Source organism: Rhea pennata, chromosome 2 (genome assembly GCF_028389875.1).
Source record: "Rhea pennata isolate bPtePen1 chromosome 2, bPtePen1.pri, whole genome shotgun sequence".
NCBI classification, from domain to species: domain Eukaryota; kingdom Metazoa; phylum Chordata; class Aves; order Rheiformes; family Rheidae; genus Rhea; species Rhea pennata.
Window position 1 is genome coordinate 32,742,886 of NC_084664.1, and position 18,637 is coordinate 32,761,522.

Here is an 18,637-nt window from a genome sequence, read left to right on the forward strand (position 1 = left end):
GGTGTTTTACTAGCTTGTAACACTTCCCCAATATACACTTCTTATGCAATGTACAATTTGAGAATTGTTAAGTATGATCCTAGTTTGGACCATTAATAAGCACCGTTTGTTAAATAGTCATACAAGATTTCTACAACCAAAAAGATTCCACAGCAAGATTATTTTTATGCTAAATGTTGTGGCTAGATTTTTAAAACCATATAATGTTCTCCTACTTTTTTTAAGATTCAGTGTTGTAACTCATTAAAATATGTTAATTTTCATACGTAGAGCCAGACAATACTTTTTTACCAGTATTTATTTTTGTAAAAAAAAAAAGAGAGAATTTGAAAGGAAGTCATATCTGTCTTTTGATTGCACACTTTAAAAAAATAATAATACAGAGTGGAGCATGGAAAAAACAATTTTTAAGTTGTTACTTCAAAATAACACCTAAGTCTACAAATGTTCGAAGTGAAAATATATGTACCAAGAATGCTAAAACATCTATTTTACACTATCTACAAAATGTATATTCTAATCCAGCCACAAATCATAGGAAAATACTTTGATACATGAGAAAAGCTATAAACATAAGAACATTTTAGAGGGAAAATAACACGCATAAAAGCTCATTAAATAATTACAACAACAAATAAATAGTTTGTTCAGCTTTACTTTTCAATTGCTGCCATGCATATTTTAATTTTTGGTATATTGAGATAACAAGAGAAAGGTCAGCATGCAAGGCGTTTTTTTCTTAAAATGAATCTGAAAGCAGATACTAGATGTATTTTTAAGCCGTTGTCAGAAGTTCATAAAACAAGATCTAGAAGGCAGTAGATGTGATAATTGTTCTCATGAAAACACACAAAAAAGCATCTTTTTACAAATAGACTTCAGTGAATATTCATGGCAACTTCTCTTTGCCTCCATGCCTGGAGAAATTGGAAGAGTTTAAAGGATTTAGAAGGCTTCTGTTATTCTCCGTCTTGAGCATTTGGAAAAGGTCCATATGCCGAGAACGACCCTTCTGATTTTGGTCAAAGCAATACGTATGTAGTGTCAGCTGAGAACACAGCAATGGCAGACTTGTCTTTAAGCAGTCAGATCTGTAAAGCAGATGGTTATAGGTGAGTTCAGTTTTGGCGGGAGGAGAAGGGAGATGAGAGAGGAAAGAATGTCTGACTTCTAACTTGTACTGTGTTTGCTGGATTTACTGGCTCTTTTTCTCTCTTTGTGATGCTGGATAGGCTTTGCTTGAGAGGTTCCCTCAAAGTTGTGGCTGGACTCGTTGTGCTGCCTGGTGTATCGCTTGCACTTGCAGGCCGTGACCACAGTTATTTTGTAGGTTCTTATACTTCCATCCTGGCACTGAAGCTGGATCCTCTGGGTGCGAGTTTTGTCATTGACGCATCTCCACTCCTGCGAGCTCCGCCTGCTCCAGTACTTGGTTCCATAACCTCCGCCAATCCAGTTGGGGAGCAGCGGCAAAGGGAGGCATTCGCCTGCGCACACCAGCTCTTTCAGAGGACTGATGCTGGTGCACTGGCCATCTGAAATGTACTTGGTGGACCGCAGTTCCCGACAGCCAACTTGAACACGATCTGCAGAATGCACAGAATAATGAAGACTGAGATTCAAAAGGAAAACATTTTATTAACCAGTCATTGCTACATTAACGAGCTATGTTTTGCAGAATACAACATAGGCAGTAATTTTTACAGGACATGTTGTTACTGATGTGCCCCACAACACGAGGACCTCAAGCACTGATGGTATCTCTGGGTATTACCACAGCATAAAGTGATCATAATGATGTGCACTTAAGCAGTTGTAGTGGAGGAGGCAATTCTGTTCTCTAGGCTTCTTCTCAAGGACATACCTTTTAGAAAAGAAAAAATGCCCCAACGGAAGAAATGTTTCCTGCTTATTCTTAGTCTAGGGAACTTGCTCTGCAATGTTTACAACAGTTATATTGGATCATTAGCAAGGGAGAAATAGTGCTGTGGAAACTATTAATGTACTTTTAAAAGAATTTAAAAATAGTGTATTTTTTCCCGTTGCACAGTTACAGTGGACAGTCTATTTGAGCACTTTTGCTGTACACACAGATACCATAAAAATGATAACAACTGAAGTTACTAGAGAATGGTGTTCCACATGCAAAGTATGAATGATTAGCAATAACAAACTTAGAGTGGCCGTTTTGCCTTCAGGATAAGACCATCTTTGTATTTGTAGTAATCTTCATAATCTGTATAATGTAGAGGATCCTGCAAATTCTCTCAGGCGACTGACACAGAATCAAAATGCAGAGCTTCTAATGCAGGCAGGTTTGTACCCGTCTGTGTGTAGCTCTGCACCCTGCAATAAACACAACTGTTTATTTCAGTAATTAAATTTTGAAATAGACGCCCACAGTGCGCTTAGTTTTAATAAGCAATCTTTACTGGCTATGCTCTCCCTCTTTCTGAAGGACAATTACAGTGCAGGTTCTACACACAAGACAATTAACTAATGCCTTTAAAATAGAAGTAATTACTAGAACCATTTTCAAGTGAATCATAAAAAGGCTTTGAAGGTACATCTACATAGCACAGCTACAGGCTGCTTCTACTTCTACTTGGACTTCTGGAAGCGAGTTCTGAACAGACACTGAGTTAGGATTACAGCTTCACCCCGTCCCTTGTGTCTCAAAACACAAATCTGTAAATCTGCAGCCTGGTCTGAGGGATTGTTTACAGAAGGATTGGTCTCCTGTCTGACTTGCGGAGAAGATTCAAGTCTGTCTTCCCGCAGCTGCACTCAGGAATGTACCTGGAAGCAGCTGGTCACAGATCTGAGTTTGTCTCTCCTGTTTTTATGTATATCCTGGCTCAGCTTTTCTCTAGTGACACCTCATTGACAATGAATACCTACTGGGCTGCTCCAGTAATCTCATAATGATGAGATGTTTCCTGTGCACTTAAACCTTAGCATTCATATGAGCTGACACACCTGGCTTAGCTGAAAGGTATCCGTGTCACTTTTTGCCTTCACTTTCCAGGGATGACGCTATTTTTATGGAGTCGTCGTGGGTGGGTTCGTGTGTGCATGTGTGTGTGTATTTGGATTTCTTTCATTTTAAGGAGGCGGGCAGGAGAGGGAACAGATAAAGTCAGCAGAAGGTTTCCAGATCCCCCTGTGTCTTATATATTCATATATAAAACTCATCAGGAAAAGACTAGCTATAAAAAGACATGTCAGAGCAGAGATCATAGGTAAATTATGAGCTGATCTGTTTACTTTTGCTGGAGGTGCTAAGCAGGTAAGTCTACAGCAGGAAGTAAAACTGAACAGTGGGAACAAAATTCAGAGTTTTTTATTGTATTTCAGAGGTAGCCCGGACACTCCCGTGCCCACAGTGGGAGGGTGAGCTGAGAATGTGAGCACTTTGGAAATGCCTCTCCCTCCTTTTGCTTTATCTTTTTGTCCCTGCTGGATAACCAGCATCAAACCGGCCGTTCCTGGCTGAACCTCCCGCAGGAAGCAACCTGCCCGAGAGGGACGGTCCTGCAGGACGCGCCGGGGGGCCGCTCGGCGAGGAGCCCGGAGCCAGGAACCAGCACCTTTGCCCGGCCCCCGCTCTCCCGGAGGCGCTATTGGCCTTCAGCGCTGCGCTCGGGGGAGCGAAGCGGGGCGCTGCGGCCGGGGGCTGCGCTGCGGCCGGGGGCTGCGCTCCGCTCGCGGGGCTGGAGGGGGCCCCGCCGCCGCCGCCGGAGGGCAGGGGCTGCGGGAGGCGCTGGGAAGGGCCTCGGTAGGATACTCACTGTTACGGTCGGCTCCAGTGCTGGCGTAGTGCCTGCCTCCATTCCTGGCTTGATTCAACGTGCTATTGCTGCTTGGGCTCGCTGGAGCAGGTTTAGCAACGTGTGAATAAAGTATCTCTGTGGCATCGTTCTTGAAAGCCAAGTAGCTTTCCGTGAAGATGCAAGCTAGGAGAAAGCCGTAGAAGTGAATGGCAGGGAGAAGCATGGTTGTTCAGTCTCCGTCTGACAGAGCTGGGTGAAATCTTTTTCTTCTGCTTCTTCTCGGTAACTCTGAAATTGTTCTTGAAGGGTTTCTCTTATATATTCAGAGAGGCTTGGCATTCATTCAGGTGTAAAGTTGTGGAAAGCTTCAGAATGAAAACCCACAAAAGGGGTGGGATCCCTACACGAGCCTGCGAAGACCTTTTACCAATAGGAGAGAAGACTGCAGTAAAGGAGGAGTTAGATGCACTAATTGCAGGATTCCTGCTTGGGGCTTTTGAGGGTATCAGAAAACTTTTACGAACCACATAGCAGCATTCAGGCTGAGTGAGACCTAAGGCTGCGGGCTGTGCCATTGCATACGGCCCTGCGTGCCTGGCATTTTTGTGTGATGTGACTAACACAAAGTGTCAGAGTGAATCTCTCTTGCTCCTGTTGTTATTCAGTTGCTTCCTCGCTTCCCTAATGTGCCTTTGGGAAATCTTACCAACTCTGTAAGGATGCAAAATGTTGTGGAAGTTACAGAAAACTGCAAGTTGCACAAATGCTGTCTGATATATACCAAGACCACTTACGAAAAATATACTGTGAATAATTTACAGTTGCCTCCAGATACTTTAAATTATGCAGCTTTGATCAACAAGGAGCACTGACAGAGAAACTACTTTTTTAGGGGAATATTCTCTCCCTGGTGTAAAGAGAGTTACAAGTATATATTTCTGTGTCACTATGCATGAAAAGCAACTCCTCTAGGCTCCTTAGTACAAACAGATCCATATTCATAGCCTCTTACTATGCTCATTCACCAAACTAGTCTTGTTTAGATTTGTACATTGCCTAAAGCATTGTTTTATTTTAAATGCATTATTTCATATAATGAAGGAAACAAAGAGGGAAGAATAGTCCTTATTCTGACATATTATTTTACTCTATCCCACCCTTATTTGATTTTCCATAAAATTACTTAAACTATGTTGCAGACCTAAATGCCAGTGTAAACTGAGATCCTGTCAGTAGGCCAATGCTTGTTGGCATCAGTGGTGAATATGCCGTATAGATTTTCATTATAAATAAAACAACAGTGATCTGCATTGTGTGTCTTAATTAACAGGATTTTTTTTTTCCTTGGGAGAAAGCACAACCACATATGAGGCCACATCATGTAAAGATCAGACTCTAATCTCACTTACACTATGTGTAACTGAATTGATAACTACCCTGGATTTCTTTTGCAGTGATGAAAAAAAAAAAAAAAAAAAAAAAAAAAAAGAACCAGTACACAAATTAGATACTTCTAATGTCAGGATCAAAATCCTACTGATTCAGAAGGCACGTTTGTTTCATCCTGGTCCCAAATAGACATTTATCCTTATCAGCAACACTATGCTCTTGCATCCCTAAGAAAGTTACCACAGATTTCAGCAAGAGTAAAGACAGATTCACCATCAGTACCTAATTGATAGCCTTTGCTTAAAAGACCCTGGAACAACAGGAGTGTTGCAAGGTGAAGTGAGTTTCACTCACTGGTGGCAGAGCTGTCTGTGGGGAAGGGAGTTCAGTGCCTGCATCTATTACAACTCGCCCAACCCAGTTCTGGAATAACAAGAATGTTGCAAGGCAGAGTGAGGTCTTTCAGCAGAGTAACGTATGGAGGAGTGGGGTCAGTGCTAACCCCTGCCAAAGCTCCATCTTCCGTTCTTATGGGACATATTTTTTAACCACAAAAGGAAAGAAGTAAATTTTACCTTCCTTTTAAAAACAGGTAGAAAAAGGAAAGTTTCCTAAAGCAAACTGTTGGAGAAGATTACCATTAATAGAGAGCCAATAATATTTGAGCACTTTTTTTCTTCAGAAGTTAATCAAAGGTCTGCATTGCCTATGTTCAAGTGCTACTTAATTTTTTATCATATTCACAGATTATACAGAGATTCACACATTTTGTCTTCCTCTTCAGTTCAGCCTCTGTCCTAAACAGATCCAATATAATTAAAAATATGAAGGCCATTTTCCAGTTATCCACCATACCTAAGTCAGGAGACCTCTTCCTAGTAGCAGGATTTTTCCCACATTATATGAGACTTACGAAACTTTCTTTGAGAACTGTTTTCTTTGAAAAAAGGGTACATACAAAGGTACCATAAAAAGGTACAAGGAAAATGTAGGGACTTTGAATTGTCTGTAGGACTGAGTCTGCAAGGAGCTCAGCTGAAAATCATTCTTTCAAATTTAGGCTGTATGAAACCACTAAGCTTGCCACATACCTTTCCCTGTCTTATAACTTAAAGAAGGACCACCTCAAGACAAGCCTCTTTCTTACAACCTTTATAAAGGAAAAGTTCAGTCCTGAATTTGTCATAGGCAAGGTAATACAGATTACCTCCTTTTTCTGTACACTAGCTGGTCGTAGACATTATTTTAATTATGTTTGCATTTTTCACTTATTACAAATACTACATGAAAATCTGGTGATTTATATTCTTCAGTCAGAACATTCAGCCTTCTTGCTTTGAAAAGTAATCAAGCTTCTGAGGAGTTTGCCAGTTAACTTTGATCTATACTTTCTTTTGTCAAACCTAAAGTTTACAATCTTTCACTTCTTTAAGTTTGTCTGAAAGAGATTAGAGGTCAGATGAGGGAAAGTGATGCTGGTCAGTCATTTGGTTATTCTTTCTGATGAAGCTCACAATCAAAAGGTGCTTTTTAATGCTCAACTCAGAACAGGGTTCCAGGCTTAAATTAAGTTTTGCTGTCTTTGGTCAGATGATTCTGACAGGTTCTGAAGGCTGTAAGTTAGCCATTCCTTTGTAGCCTCAAGAACAGGCTTTCCCAATGTGTTGTCTGTCATTACTCCAGTCAGATTCAATGTGTTTTGTAGAACATTGCTCTTTGCTTAATCTGTTGCTCTGTGCTTAATCTGTAATATTGGCCATAAGGAATATATTATATAAGGCCTTTGAAGCCTGTACTGACTTCCTTTTCGCCTCTGGGCATAACTCAGGATGTTCTTATTGATCTATAAAACCTTACATGCTTTGAGTACTAGGTAATAAATTCTCTCTCCTTTATCTACCATTATGACACTTAAGATCAGCCAGGACATACTGCCTGTGTCTGAATGTCTGGAGAGCTGAGGTTGAATGTTCGGAGTGAAGGCACTGGAGGCTGGATTTCACTGCTCCTACTGAGCCGTAAGAGCTCCACTCTGTTGCTTGGCCTGGTGCAAAATCTGTTGTTCATTCAGATCCTTGAAAGGTAGAGACTTGTTTGGAGACTTGGAGACTTGTTGACTGTGGAGAAGGCACAAGGAAGAAACCTATTTACCAGATTAATTTATAAGTTTGTACATGTGCCCAGGGATAAAGTGCTACATTACAAGAATCTTAAGACAACTAAGACAACAAGAAGATTTAGCTGGAGCCTGTAACTGCAGGGTCTTTTCTCCTTAACTGTTTCTTGTATCTTCACAGTCTGGCTTCTGACTGATCCTAAATGTTGTGGAAAAGCCATTCATCACGCTTCCATGTATTCTCTGACAGAATGGTATCCACAGTTATTCACATCTTAAATCTTGCTTTCTCCATTTTCTGTGATGGAAAACCACATGCTTCTCTCAGTATGTGCAGAATAATACAATACATGTGTTCTGCAAGGGTCTCAAAAGAAAATTCCCTTGTTCCCAGGGAATCCACAATCCCTGTGGATAACTCCACAGTCATTTATAAGCCTGTAAGTCATCCTCCATGTTCCTTAGGCACTATAATGATGTCCAAAGGGCAAAGTTTTGTGCAGAACGTACACACCTGTCTAGCAGCACAGAACAGCCACAGGGAAAAGAAGGGAATGCGCTGACATGTACAAATGACTGCCAGAGAGCCTTGTCTGCAACCCACATGATCATAGAAAATGCACAAAATAAGATTGAGTTCCCAATTTTTCATAAATCTTGGGCCTGTCCGGTTTTAATAATGACAGAAAAAGACCTGAATTAGAATGAAGGCTGCATGGAGAGAATGGTGCAAATTTCATTTTTATATATTTTGTTGTTAGTCCCAAAGAGAAGACCATTAGAGCATTGGACTTTTGACTTGATCCCAAAGACAGATACTTTGAGTGTAAATACAGGCTCAGATAAATGACTGCAAAAAAGAGACTGACATTTATTACTTTGCACCTTAAAACAGAAATGACTGTCAGGCTATTTTCTGTTAAGCAATAAGCATATTAGTAATGTACTTCAAAGCAGCATAAAATGTGATTTGGAGCATGATAAGAGAGCTTGTCTGAAAGTGAGGTAAAACTGTAATAAATGTAACTGTTGAGAACTTGTAAGCTATTGTGCAATAAATTAGCATAGTTTGAAAGCTCATATAGAAAACATGTTAGAAAACCAAAATACCTCCTCCTGCTACACACACACACAAATTCTCAAACAACAGATTCTTTGAATACTGAGTTTTTTATAAATTAAGTGGCACTTTTTAATTTTCTCAGTAAATTATATGGGAGAGATTAAACAGAAAACACAACATATATTTTCATTAGTGAGAATGACTAATTAATTCTGATTTATTTCTTCTTCCTCTCCCCAAGATTGTTGCACTTCAGTTTTATTTTTTCTACTTTCTCTTATACATAATGTAGGCAGAATAATTTGGGTCAGGCTTTGGTTTCAGAGGAAGCAATTTATCACTTTTATCAAAAAAACCCCATTAAACTGGAAAAGGGAAATTCTTTGTGTTTATTTTGAAATTCTAGGAAAATTTACAAAAAGCTCTCTGCACGAATTGTAATTATCCACTTTGTCAGTGGGGTTGTGGTAGGCTTTTAAGAGTAGATTGAAAACAATGTGGTTTATTATTTATCATCCAAAATCATGTCTTATGATTTTCTATGTATGTTAAAGAAGACAGAAAAAACAGAACAAGGTTTTGCAAGGGAAAAACTGTGACAGCAACACTTTGTTTATCTGGGGTAGCATTTTTGTAAACACTTAGGTGGCATGGAAATGAAATAGTCATTTTTTAAAAGAGAGTTGGGGCAATACACAAGACTTTTTTTAAAAAATACATAGACATTGAAATAAACCGGACTTTTGTATCTACATACTTTCTAAAATGGTGCCCTGAGGAGTGAAAGTCCCATTGATTTTCAGTGAGCCAGTCACTTAAATGCTTTTGAAAATTTTACCCTCAGGTTAAAATTCTGAACCTCCTACTCAACATTAAGCAGGCAAAATCCCATCAACATGCCCCAGTTGCAAATAAAATAGAAACTGAGCAAAGGTTTTGAAGTCTGTCCTGTTTCTTTACATGTAATTAACCAAACTCTTAATATATCACTATGTTTCAGTAAACTGTTTTGTGTTTCTAATTATGTGGTCTGAAATGATTACAGTGTATTTAAAAAATGCACACTTTACAACGAACTAGCTAAGAAAATCTGGCATAGTTTCAGGATTTCCTAAGCAAACACTTGCCAAACCTGTTGTTAGATCCAAAGTCATAATTTAAAAACAAGCCTACAAGGTATCTGGAAGAAGATCCTTCTTTCTTTCCTTCACCTCCATCTCCCACTCCCTTACAAGGAAATCACTTTACCTTATCAAAACAGAACAGTTACTGATATTTGTCTCCCAATGCCTAATATGTTTAGATTTTGGATCCAGCTAGTGCATATTTATTCTTATTAAAGAAAAGAAGTTACCTTCACAAAGAATGTTAATGGCCAAATTCATCAATCAGATAAATATGCACAGCTCCTACTGAAATTAAGGAAGTACCTGAGGGCAAAACCTGGCCCCAAATTAGAATTTTAATAATTGTAATACTGTGTAATCCTTTCCCTGCCAAAAGACAAAAATGGTCTGTCCTGCAAAACAGATTCACAAACTTTCCATGCACTTGGTATCAGGGTTTCACTCATAATATATGAGCCAGAATACAACTGAACAAAACAAACTAAAAACACAGCAGAGTATACAATTAATATTGTACATTTTATTTTATTAAAATGAACTCAGACAAAAGTATGGTGCATTCGGACAGTACTGAAAATGTCTATTATTTCTGCAGGTAGGAACTGCTCTAATCCTGCAAATGCTTCCACATCGTCATCCCCATCAGCACTTCAAACAACGGGAACCTTAATTAAAGCTAAGAGATGTCACTTTCAGAGGATCTGCCAGAATAGCATTTTGGCACATCAGTTTCCACATTCAATTACTATTATTTCCATCCTACCTGAAATTAGTTTCAGTCAGCTAGTTCTCTTTTAAATCCAAAGGGTTTAATGCAGTGAATGAATGAGTCAGGCTGAAAGAAATTAAGATACAGAGCTAAGTATTACCTGCCTACGCAAATACTACAACACATTCCAGATATCCTTTCCAGCAATATTAATTGCCTTGAATTCACATGTAAAAGAAAATGTAGCAAATAGACAAAAGATCCCTGCCAGTGGAAGAACTGCTTACTGGAATGCTCTAGGATCTTTCTTATAACAAGAAAATTAGACTTTTACTAAACCAAAGTATGACGACAGTACACTGCTAACTAATGTAGTTGGAAAATGGAGACTCAAGTTCCCAAAATCTTAGGGGTAAGTAAGTGCTTAACAGGTTTTCAGGCTTTTTTGCAATATGAATACTTTGCTGTTGACCCTCCTACACAAATAAAGCATATGTATATATACATTCAATTTGGCTAGGAGTCTGAAAAATGCTATTGCCATGAAGTTGAGAGACAGGAATGAATAGTCAGTACATTCCATCCATTCTCTAGGCTGTACGTAAAATTTAATACCAAAACACTTCAGGGAAGAACAGAGAATAAAAAATCTTTGCAGCAGTAGGTGTCACGATTTCAAAATCTTTTTTTCAACCTAGATCAAGAGAAAGTCCTAACATTTTGGGGATTCCTTTTGGAAGAAATTTTAGATGAAAATGAAAATCGTATCAGATATAACTGCTCCGTTTTGACTTTTTTGATTAATTTCACTCTTTGAATTTAATATAATAACAATTTAACAGCCACAGGATAATCTCTGCCTTGAGCATCACAGTAGGTTTTAAAGGACTTTATATCTTATCTAAGATTGAAACTCTTTCAGTATACCTTCATGATAATAAACAAATATTAGCTGTACTTGCTTAATCACAGAATTTTAAGCAAGTCCATCCTCTAGCCTGAAGTGTAGTGGGATTTCAGTCTTCAGCGAACTCTATATATCTATATGATCACAACAGATTAGCATTTAGAATTAAAATGTGGTTAAAGTAATATGGTTATAAAACAACTTAACAATGAGGCAGCTGTCAGCAAAGATAATCAGCAATGATGAGATTTAATTTGTTACTTCTACAATGATTACAGTTTATCTATACTATTCATAACTGACCTTAATTGCAGTTCTTGTCACTATTGCCTATCATGTCAGGGGCAAGAAACTGAGTGTGCTCCACAACACACGAATGTAACCCCATATTCAAAACCTCGTCACTGTTTAGGTCTGTAATCTTCAGGCAATGAAGAGATTAAGTTTCCAATGTAAAACTTGGCTGTTGTACAAGACACTTATTTTAGGACTTCAATTTTAAGTCTTTTTAGAATTACAAACTAGTTTAAATGATATATAAATAGTATTCAAAAAAGGAAATGTTAGAACATTCTGTTTGTTCATTTGGTCTTTCTGTAATTCTTCAAAGATTTTCACAGGATTTTTTTTCTAAAATATATTCTCACATGGAAACATTACACAAATTAAGCTTTCATAACTGTCAACATATGAATTTGCTTTTCAGGAGGAATATTTCCAGTTAATTTTCACTCTGAGGAAAACCAGAGTAGTGTCCTCCCTTCTGGTAGCAAAATGCAGCTCTCATCTCATGCATACTTGCTTGTCTGATTAGAACAGCGTAACAATTTTTACTGAAAAAAAAAAAAAAATCCTGCATGTGGAAATCCCTGGGAGGGTTATTCCATGATGGTAACCAGATATGTCTCCTGGAAGTCCAAGAGATGCATGCTTCCTTTTCAGGGCAGGCCATAGCAGGTCACCTTTGTATAAGCAGTCAGTAAAATACGGTGTTTTGCTATGTGCCTTTGACTTTCAAAACTTCTGATTTTCTCCTGAGCCTTTTGGGAGAGGTACCATTACTAAACCTTGCCTTCCACCTTCCTTCAGAGCATTTTGCATCACCAGCACACATTTTCATTTACCAGTTGGGTAGCTAAATGCCATTCACATTCCATACTAACTCTCCTGTGCTTTTCCATCCGAAACTCTGCAAGTTATTGGAGTTTTAGAGGTGTGGTAAAGACTGCCGCACATTTCCATGTCTGTCCATGGAAATGGACATCAGGAAAGATGGATGGGAAGCACCTCCAGCAATGAGCAGTGGGGATAGAGTATGGGGAGGGCATCTCTCCAGAGATTTCATGCGTAGCTGAAGCATGTGAAAGGAAGTTAATTCAAGAGAGAAAAATGAGTATTGAGATACTTACTAAGGCTGTGAACTTGCACATTGTCATGAAAAACTAGTAGATTAGGGAGGTCTAGGAGACAATTTTGGGACAAATTTCATAAGACCAGTATTCTGAGGAAGTACTGTTAACTAATAGGTAGCATTAGGTAACAAGTAATATGGAGAACCTAAAAGAGGGATATCTTACCCAGAATAAAGTATTTTGTTGTCAGCAACCTGGTACATAATTCTTGTCAATACTCAATATCATTATAAGGTCTCTTAAAAAAGCACTAAAACTGAATTACTGGAACTAATTTGCTCAATAAGACTTTTATGACTTTCTCTGATCTTAAATGAAGTGAGAAAAGTGGTTATTTTATTACTATTCATTTAGTCAACAAATATAAATAAAAATGAATGAATATGATGGTTACTTAGGGCAGAGATATATATGGCCATAAAATACTTCTTTTTATTTTACACTTCAGAAAACTCATGCTGCCAAGAATATTTTAGTATTTGGCAAGAAATTGTTTAAGATAGATCACTTATTTTATAAGTAGTCAGCAGGAAGAGCAATACATGCTTGTGCTATGGCATTAACTTTTTTTAAGGATCCAATTCAAACCTCATTGAAGTCGATGGAAATCTTTCAATTGTCTTAAAGGGAATTTGGTTTAGAGCCTCCATGCAATAACACAATCACAAAGAAACTTGCTGGCAGGGTTCCTATAGTCTCTGTTCATAGTATGGTCATTAAATTAACTTAAAACATCTGTCCAGTAGATGGCATATGAGATCTCATAGTCTAAAATACAAATAAAGCAATAGCATGTTACCAATATGCCAATGGCATGCATCACCAACATGGAAAAAATGATCTTTCACCAGTTATGTCTAAAAGATTGATATGAACCATAACTGTCTATATGCAGAAACCAATATGTTCTTTTTATTAGCTTTTATTTGATTAGCCTTATTATTTTTTCATTTCCATGTTAAAAAGGGTTCATCATATTTATGAATATCATAGTAATAAAACATCTGATTCATCCATCTTGTTAAGAATAGTTTACATTTTTCAATTTCTCCATTACTTAACATTTATTGCTAATGTCAGCAAAGTTATGCTTTTAATTTGGCAGTAGCCCTTCCCAAGTCCTCATTCCAAGCATCTGAGGGAGGACTTTCTCTCATTCCTCTTGACAAAGGTTAGTCTGCTTGGAGATCACTAGTGAAAGCATCTCCTCATTCCCTAGAAGCTCCTTCCCCCTCTAATATGTATTGTTTCCTATGTACTGAAACCCAAAATTCAATCTCCTGCCATATGCAGCAATGCCATGGTAGGAAAACTGAGGAATTCCTTGAAAGGTAGATTTGGAAAGTCACTGGTCCTGTTCCAGTTCTCTTTGTATTATTAGCTGCTCATTATTTTGAAACAATAGGTAATGTACCAGTGCCTTAATACCACACCACTACATAGGACCAAATATTACTTTGTGAAACTGCAATACCTGAAATAACTTTAAAATATCTTAATTATCCTCCACACAAAGATTAAAGGATGGAAGATAGTCTCAAGAATACTGAGGCTGCATGATGTAGTCATATTTGAGGATTACTCTCAGTTATTAAGGTCTTTTTTCTTACTAGGTACATTGCAGGTGATTGAAGTCACCCATTGCTTGCCTTATTACCTTCAGCAAAACATCTGAGGCACATGGAGTTTGCTTGACAAATCTAGCTTCCTGCTTTGTGGCACACACAGTCTTTGTATGGTAAAAGTTCAGACCCTATTCCAAACACTAATTGGGCTGCAGCATCAGAAGATGACAATGTACTTCAAAATATCCTGTCTCATGACTTTGGGGCCGTGACAATGATGTTTTTCAGGTCTAGGATTAGCATCTATACTGCCAAGAATATATAGGTCTCAGAGAAGTCTCAAGACCTAACTCTCCCCTAATTCACACTGTAAGCACTGATACCAAGCCTTTATTTTAGCCTGAGCTCCAAGAGGTGGAAAAACACTTATACTCAAAAACACTGATTGTATTCAGTGGCTTTGAGTAGGCCAAGATTTTGTTTAGGCAGTCTGACTGGACTGCACCCAAGCAGAATCAATCAAATTGGCTAATATTGGGATGCTGGTTTTTCCTTATAACAGAGTTGATTATTTAAAACCAAGCTGGGAGTGGGCTATTTGCAGAGTGGAAAATTTGTGGGTCATGTGGCTTAGCGTGCGCATGCCTGTAGTCAAACTCAGTTTTCAGCTTGTTGTCTAGACATGGCTTTATGGCTTGGATTTGGAAATACTGAACCTCACCGAACCTAATAACACAGGTTACTTTAAAGTCTGGAGTATGACTGTGGTCAATCCTGCTCCTTTAAAACAGGGCAGGGGAGGAGGAGGAAATTTTATCTCATCTAAATTTGGCAGGTATGATTCAAGAGAAATAGTTTGAATCTCTAGTGACTGTGGTTTGGAAACAAAATTAAGCTTGTAATAAATTTCTGTAAATTTTCTTTCCGAATGTTCTGCTAAACACAACTTTCCTCTTGGAGGCAGCTGTAATAATACAATATTTTACATTTATAAAGTGCTTTTCATCCTGAAAAATCCCAACAGGTTTTGCAAACTGCATTCATTCACAGTTACCTAAATGTGACTAACTGCATGGGGAGCAACAGTGAGACATGGAGGCAAAACACACACCTTGTGCCACAGAAGTTTTGGCCAAAAATACTTGGCAAAAATCCTATCACTACTGACAGAATTATATCTTTATTTTTATTCATGTGAAATGTACAGGACTCTAGATTTTTCAAAACACTCAGCTAATTGTAAATACCATAAAAAATAAATAAATTCCAATAAATACCTGGGAAAGCAAAAGCAACTGAAATGATTAGGTTGCAATATTAACGGCCAAAGTGCCTTAAAACTAATGCTTAGACTGTTATGCTTTCCTTGTCAGAGATATCTGGATATGAGTTCCAGCTTTCTATGTTGTTATACGCAGATGAGAAAATTGGTTATGCAAAGCCTTAATGAGACTACAGACAGACAAAAGCACTTTCCTACAAGACAGTGACAGACTGAGTGTTAATAGCAGTTGATTACCAGAACTGGTACACTCTTTTAAAAATAGAAAATATTAAACACAGCAGAAATTGAAGAAGTACTGCATGCAAGCAACTAAGTAAACTAAGTAAGTAAAAGTATTATGTGGATGTTTATGTTGAGACTGTGAAGTTTTTCATTAAAGTGGAAAGAAAATAGAGGATGTAGTGAATGCTCCTTTTGTTAGCTTACAAAACTGTCATATAGCATTATATTTTGGCATCCAGCATGTTGAAAGATCCAAAAGTGCTTGATACAAGTTAGAATTTAAATGTCTGCTTCTTTAGAAGAAAGAACTCTCACTGAGTTCCACTGAAATTGTGCGTAAATGAGACAGGATCTAGCTTGCTGAAGAGCAGCTGCGCCGTTCATTGAAAAGCAGTTATTTAAGATTAGAAAGAGGATGGACTTAGTACATGATATTAGAAATATTAAATATAATTGCATATAAAAACTTTATATTTAGACAAAAGTTTCAACAATGACATTTTAATTTAAAATATATTTCACCAGAAGAAATAGATTGCACTGATTCATGTTTCATGTACTCTATGCTACCTCACTCCTGTCAAAGGGCCGGCCCTTTTCCAGGAATTTTAAGTAAATTATTAATATAACTTATATGCACAAAGCACAACTTACATGGTACAGGACATAAATCTATATTAAAAAAGATATACAACATTTTTAAATGAGCTTTTTCATTTTCCCACTCTATTAGTCAACTATACTCCATAAACTTTCCATTTATGAGTTTTGTGAAAAATTCTCTGAAGGTAGGACCATTGTAATTTTAAAAGATTGTCATGATAAGAATAGATGTTGTTTCTTGGGATCTATTGTTCATGAAAATCATTATTTTTTCCTTTCCACACAAAGTCTAGTGGGCTAAGTTGTCTGTTGTTCTGTGCCCCAGGCTGTCAGGTCTTTTATACAGCTTTATTTCATGGATCACAATTTAGAAAAACAGAAAGAAGGTACTCTTTCTTTTCTTTCTTTCTTTCCTTTTTTTTTTTTTTTTTTTTTTTTTTCCTTGCTCCTGTGGTTGTACTTTCAGGAGAAGCATAAAAAAAAGCAAAACTAATTCTGACTGAAATCTTTAAAAGAGCCAAAGGAAATCAGCTGGCAACTTCAGTTGGCTCATCAGCTGTCTATCAGCCTCACATTTGTCTGCAAGTGACAGCCATTAAAGCAAGCCACTATGTTTCATCAGAGAATAATCTAAGACTTTGGAAACCACACAAAAAATACGCAAATTATTCATTCTGAAGGCTGCTGATGCGGCCAAATATTTGATATAAGCAGAAAAAAAAGTGTTTAAAATGTTATTTATTACTCCTTTTTTTAATGGGAGAGTACACACAAGATGGATCCAACTTTGCTGAACTTCTCAAAGCTTTTCTGAAGCTTTAGATAAATTCATATGCATTGTAAGCATTATATACAATGCATCCAGGTACTTATGTATTGAACCTCATAACCTATGTTTGACTTAAGACTATGTTTCAGAAAGGCATTGAAATTTGAAAAAAGACTACAGCAGATGTAGACTCCACCTCTTCTCTTGCTAATTTGGACATTTATTTTTGCCATTAAGAATGTATGTCTCATCTGTAATCAGAAGTTTAGACTTTCACTTTTGGCCTGAAAAAGGCTTCCTCATCTATAATATTACCAAATATTTTCCCTTGTAAAGGTACATGCACACTAGATTGCAGTCATCTCTTTAATTCATCTCTTTTATTTCTCTCTTCTTTATCACTGTTCAGTCTCTCAGACAGTTACCAAGCTACTCAGCTGAACACAAGGCAGTTATTTTTGTCTCTAAGAATATGGTATGAGGCTTACTATATGCAGAGTACAAAACATCAAGGTATTCGTAACAAAAATCTAATTTAAGAACTGTGCTGTCAAATTCTCAACAGTATCAAAGTAAAAAATTCTTTAATAAAAACAAAGTTATATGTATCCCCACCTTTTACAAGCTTTGTTTCATCTTGTAAGCAGATTCTGCTGGAAAATGACTTACTTGGGGAGGGGGGCAGGGCAGGAACCCAAATGCCCTGCTTCCATGTTTTTTTCACAATTAGCTGTAATAAGGATTATATAATAAGAAATGTGCACTTTTCAGTTTGGGTAATGATTTTGCCTTGGGTGTTGGCCATACACACTCCAGTTCTGCCTTTTCTCTGGAAACATCCTGCAGTAGGATGGAGGCTCATGTGAGTGGTCATTTGATATGAATCGGGGGCAAGGTTATACGTTTGAAGGAGTACTGGGGTGCCAGACCTACATTTTCATCCCCTAAAGTTATATGCTTTCTGTAATCCACCTGGGCAAACCGCTGAAACTGCTGAGGGCCTTAAAAATTATACTAGCACTCCACACATGAGCATGGTGCAGCAGTCAGGAGCATGCCAAGGACTAAAGCTGAAACTGTAAGCCACTTAAGGGTACACACAGCTGCTGCTTATGTCTCATCAGTGCTGCAGATGCCACTGAGAAAAAATAACTTTTATTAATAAACTAGGATTAAATTAAAAGGTTGCAAACTACTTAGAAAATGGGGGATAGAATATAGTGAGTAAGAAGATAGAGCATACTAATAAATAGGGTTCCAAATAGCTGCACACAGTTACTGATCACTTTTATATCAAACGATGCGCTCTACCTCAACCATTTCACCAGCATCTCACAGCCAATACACACAATACAATACAACACTGTATTGTACCTCGAACGAAGAGGCACTGTGCAGTTTTACTAGAACTAACTCAGGTTAACAGAACTTGCACAAATTCATTAAAATGGAGCATCTTCTAGGATGGTTTACCCTGACTTTTGCTGTGTTTCTTGTAGTCTGGCATGATTTCTTCCTGCTGTTTCTTCTCACTAGGGATTGTCTTCACCATATTCCCTATTGATTTAAGGAATGTTGAATTTGAATGCTTACTTTAACTTTTTCTCTACAGAACTATATACAGTCTTCAGTTCAACATTTCTAAATAATAAGCAGGTCTTCTTATGACTTTTGTACAAACTTACAAGAATAATAAT

The 18,637-nt window shown here is 37.6% G+C and overlaps 1 protein-coding gene across 1 annotated transcript; it reads right to left on the minus strand.

Moving 5' to 3' along the window:
- Positions 1 to 1,170: 1,170 nt before the first annotated feature.
- Positions 1,171 to 4,112, minus strand: SOSTDC1 (sclerostin domain containing 1). The gene is made up of 2 exons (XM_062569188.1): positions 3,792 to 4,112; positions 1,171 to 1,586 (listed from the first exon to the last, which is right to left on the minus strand). The coding sequence occupies exons 1-2, from the start codon at positions 3,994 to 3,996 to the stop codon at positions 1,171 to 1,173; spliced, it is 621 nt and encodes a 206-aa protein (XP_062425172.1). The 5' UTR covers positions 3,997 to 4,112.
- Between the last annotated feature and the right edge of the window lie 14,525 nt (positions 4,113 to 18,637).